The 4,155-nt window shown below is 44.8% G+C and overlaps 1 protein-coding gene across 1 annotated transcript; it reads right to left on the reverse strand.

Moving 5' to 3' along the window:
- Positions 1 to 338: 338 nt before the first annotated feature.
- LOC126951043 (olfactory receptor 2F2-like) lies at positions 339 to 1,357 on the reverse strand. The gene is given in 2 exon segments (XM_050784929.1): positions 339 to 965; positions 968 to 1,357. Coding segments are annotated over 2 exon segments (951 nt in total). The 5' UTR covers positions 1,353 to 1,357; the 3' UTR covers positions 339 to 399.
- Between the last annotated feature and the right edge of the window lie 2,798 nt (positions 1,358 to 4,155).

A 4,155-nucleotide genomic window follows, 5' to 3' on the forward strand; every position in this document is an offset into this window, starting at 1 on the left:
TGCAAACACTACAACCTTTCACAAAATGTCAATAAATAAGAACCACTGTTCCAAGGTAAGATGTATGAATAGGTCTATGATTATAAATAATGTGACAAACCAAAACAGTAAGTAGTATTTTTTTCAGTTTTTATCAGAACATAAGAGTGGAGATTGAGAAATTGTGGAAGGTTCTGTTACAGCAGTAGCTAACTCCACTAATCATACTGCTGGGATATAAAATTATCCCCACATCCCACACCGCATCCAACTCAACCACTCAGCCTCCTACATAACATCCCCAGTACATGTTACATCATCTCCTTCCTGGTTGCCAGAGCAACATAGTTTATCCTTGCCATATCTGAGTTGGGTGGAGAACAATGAGGCAACGCTTTTCCTCAAAGTGATGTTCACGAGTCAAGTTGCCAGCTTTGATGTTATCCCAGAGAATTTCTCTAATAGCTTATGCCAGGCCCCCTTCACCTCTTTATTCCTTAGACTATAAATCATAGGGTTCAGCAGAGGCATAACAATGGCATAGAAGACAGAGATCAGCTTTTCTTGAAGGACTGAGGGACCAGAGCGGGGCTGGATGTAAGTGAAAATGGTTGTGCCATAGCACAGGGAAACCACTGTAAGATGAGAGGCACACGTGTGAAAGGCTTTCTTTCTTCCTTCTCTGGACTGGATCTTTAGGATGGTGGAGATGATCTGGATGTAGGACAAAAGAACCAGGGAGAAGGGTATCATCAGAAGAACAATGCTAGACACCATGATGGTGGCCTCATTGGAGGAGGTGTCCACACAAGCCGGTCTGACCACAGCTAGGAGTTCACAGGATATATGATCAATAAACTTGTTAGTGCACATGGGCAGCTGAAAGGTGATAGCAGTCTGCACAAGAGAGTTGATGGAGCCACTGACCCAGGATGTGATGGCCAACCTAGCACACAGTGCTCCATGCATGATGGCCGAGTATCGAGGGGGTCACACACAGCCACATAGCGGTCATAGGCCATCACAGCCAGGAGAACAAACTCAATCCCACCCAAAGCCAGGGAGAAAAATAACTGGGCTGCACAGCTCGGGAATGGGATGGATTTATGTTCTGCAAGAAAATGTGCCAGCAGCTGAGGGACTATACTTGTGGCATAGGAGACATCGACAAGCGAGAGGTTGGTGAGAAAGAAATACATGGGAGTGTGGAGTCGGCTGTCCAGTCTGATCAGAAGGACAATGAGACAGTTCCCCAGCACTGTCATGAGGTATGTGACCAAGAACAGGGAAAACAGGGAGACCTGAGTGCACCAGTCACTGGATAAGCCAAGAAGAATAAATTCTCTCACCCACGTCTGGTTATCTATTTCCATTTAAAAATGTGAGGAATATTAATCTGCAGAAAGAGTCAGAAAAAAACAGAAGCTGTTGAATCAAAGAATCACAAGAATAACTTCTTAGGAATGCATACTGTATACGACATTCCAGCCTTGGCCAAATATTTTAGATAATTCACGAGACCAAGATAACAGGCTTGTTTCCAACACACAATGTATTTACTTTGCATTAGAGAGACAGTAGGGCTTTCATAAGGACATGGTGTGGACTCACATAAGCCAGTTAAAGCCTGTACATAATGCAGTGCAATTTTTGCAAGCTTTACCTCTTTACTCACTTACCTCAGTATCCAGGGCAGGGAGTTTGTTTTCTGGTGATGTCAGCAAAAATGAAGAATAGAAAGTCCCAGACTCTACCCTTCTCTACAGAACATTCAGCTAGCAACTATCCCCAGACCAGAGTATCTTTTTTAAAACTCCATTACTTGGACACTAACGTGAGACAACCACAAGGTACATGGAATGAAAATGGAATTAGAAGGCTAAGAAGCATAGTTTCACTTCAACCCTGCCACCTTGCCCCCTGCCAAAGTTAACACAACACCAGACAAAGAGGGTTTTCCTGGGCCCATGGTTTTTAGTAGAGGAAAAGAAAACTAGAGGCAATCATTCAGCATCTCTAGTATTCCCAGATGCTTCTCAGAAATCCCACTCTGGGCTTACCTCATGGAGAACACTGGAGGTAACAGCATAGCTAGACTACCTGGTGTCAAGTAGAAACAAAGAAAGGAGGCAGAGGTCGTAGTGACTAGCACACAGATCATGGCGTTACCTTTGTATTCTTGCTAGCTGTGGTGCCCAATCAGAGACACTAGTCAACTTCATCGTTCATTTACAAAGCTAAGCTGGTCATCTTCAGAAGCATGGTAGGAAGTGCAACCTAGCTTGAGGCCTTAGATAGCTAGTCCCCATGTCCTGTCTCAGAGCCCACACCAGTGACCTCTGCCAAGACAAGGAGATACACACCTCCACTCATTTCAGAAAGACACATGAGGTAGACCTGCTTGACCCAGGAAGTCAATCCACGGCTCTACTCAGCTAAAAAGCCCCATCAAGGACATCTATATGCCTTTCAGAGAAGCATGAGGGCTAGACCTGCTTGACCGGGGAAGTCAAACTCAATTCAGCCAAAAGTCCATCTTACAGGGAAGAAACCCCACAGGGAAGCTCCACCTTAACAAGCAAGCAACCCTCCACTGTGCTTTTCTAAGGAGTGTAGCCTCTGACCCCCATCATTCTAAGCAGCAACTTCTCCTAACTTTGGAGTTCAGCCTATAGCCCTGCCCAACTGCAAATCCCTGAGGGGGTGGCCTGTCCTTCCACACCTGTGGGCATTTCTCGTTAGGTGGAACGAGAGACTTGAGAAAAGAAATGAGGTACAGAGACAAAGTATAGAGAAAGAAAAAGTGGTCCCAGGGGACGGCGCTCAGCATACAGAGGACCCACGCCGGCACCAGTCTCTGAGTTCCCTTAGTATTTATTGATAATTATCTTTACCATCTTAAAGAAAAGGAAGTGGCAGGATAATAGGATCATTGTAGGGAGAAAGTCAGCAGTGAGACATGTGAATGAAGATCTCTGTGACATGAATAAGTTTAAGGAAAAGTGCTGTGCCTTGATATGCATATGTAAACATCTCCATAAACCTTTTTAGTGCATAAAGAGCAGCATTGCGCTAGCAAGTCCCGCCTTTCGCCCTAAGGCAGTTTTCTCCTTTCTCAGTAAGCAGGACATAAAATCGGGTTTTATACTGAGATGTTCCATTGCCCAGGGGCGGGCGGGAGACAGATGCTTTTCTTTATCTCAACTGCCAACAACCGCCAAGAGGCCTTCTTTCCTCTTGTACTAGTCCTCCTCAGCACAGACCATTCACGGGTGTCAGGCTGGGGGACGATCAGGTCTTTCCCTTCCCACGAGGCCACATTTCAGACCATCACATGGGGAGAAACCTTGGACAATACCTAGCTTTCCTAGGCAGAGGGTCCCTGTGACCTTTGGCAGTGTGCGTATCCTGGGTACTTTAGATTAAGAGAACAGTGATGACTTTTAACCAGCAAGCTGCCTTCAGGCACTTGTTTAACAAAGCACACCCTGCACAGCGCAAAATCCTTTAAACCTTGATCTCTTGCAAGGACAAGGTTGTGGGCAGGGTCACAGATTAACAGCATCTCAAATACGGAACAAAATGGAGTCTCTTATGTCTGCTTCTTTCTATATAGACACAGTAACAGGCTGATCTTTCTTTCTTTTCCCCACAATCCCAGAAAGCACAATTTTCCAGCCAGGGAATAAATTCTGTGACTAGTCTGACCAGAAGATATTTAAGCACCCAGTCAGTAGCTCTGTGTGATAACAGAGCCCAGTCAGTGGTCTTGCCAGACAGCAGGACCAGTCAATAGCCCCAGCCAATATCAGAGCAAAGGCAGCATCCCAGGCAGGTAGAAAATGCACAGTTAGCTTTGCCTGCCCAGGGTCATTACCAGCTGGTCCTTGAAGAATTACAGGCTACACTAAATAGTATAGGTCTAGCCCTGCCAAAGAACACCTGTAAAGGCCAGAAGGAGGGGGTACCTCTTCAAATGAAAAGATAACAATGCAAGACACAAGGATTACAAAGCACTGGGGAGTTATGACACCTCCAACAGAAACTAATAAAGTGCTAATAATGGACCCTAAAGAAATGGAGATCTATGGAGTGACAAAGAATTCAGAATAATCATTTTAAGTTAAAAAAAGTACAAATAGAAATTAAATAAAATTTGGAAAAACTACACAAACA

The sequence above is a fragment of the Macaca thibetana genome, chromosome 3 (assembly GCF_024542745.1).
Source record: "Macaca thibetana thibetana isolate TM-01 chromosome 3, ASM2454274v1, whole genome shotgun sequence".
Lineage (NCBI taxonomy): Eukaryota > Metazoa > Chordata > Mammalia > Primates > Cercopithecidae > Macaca > Macaca thibetana.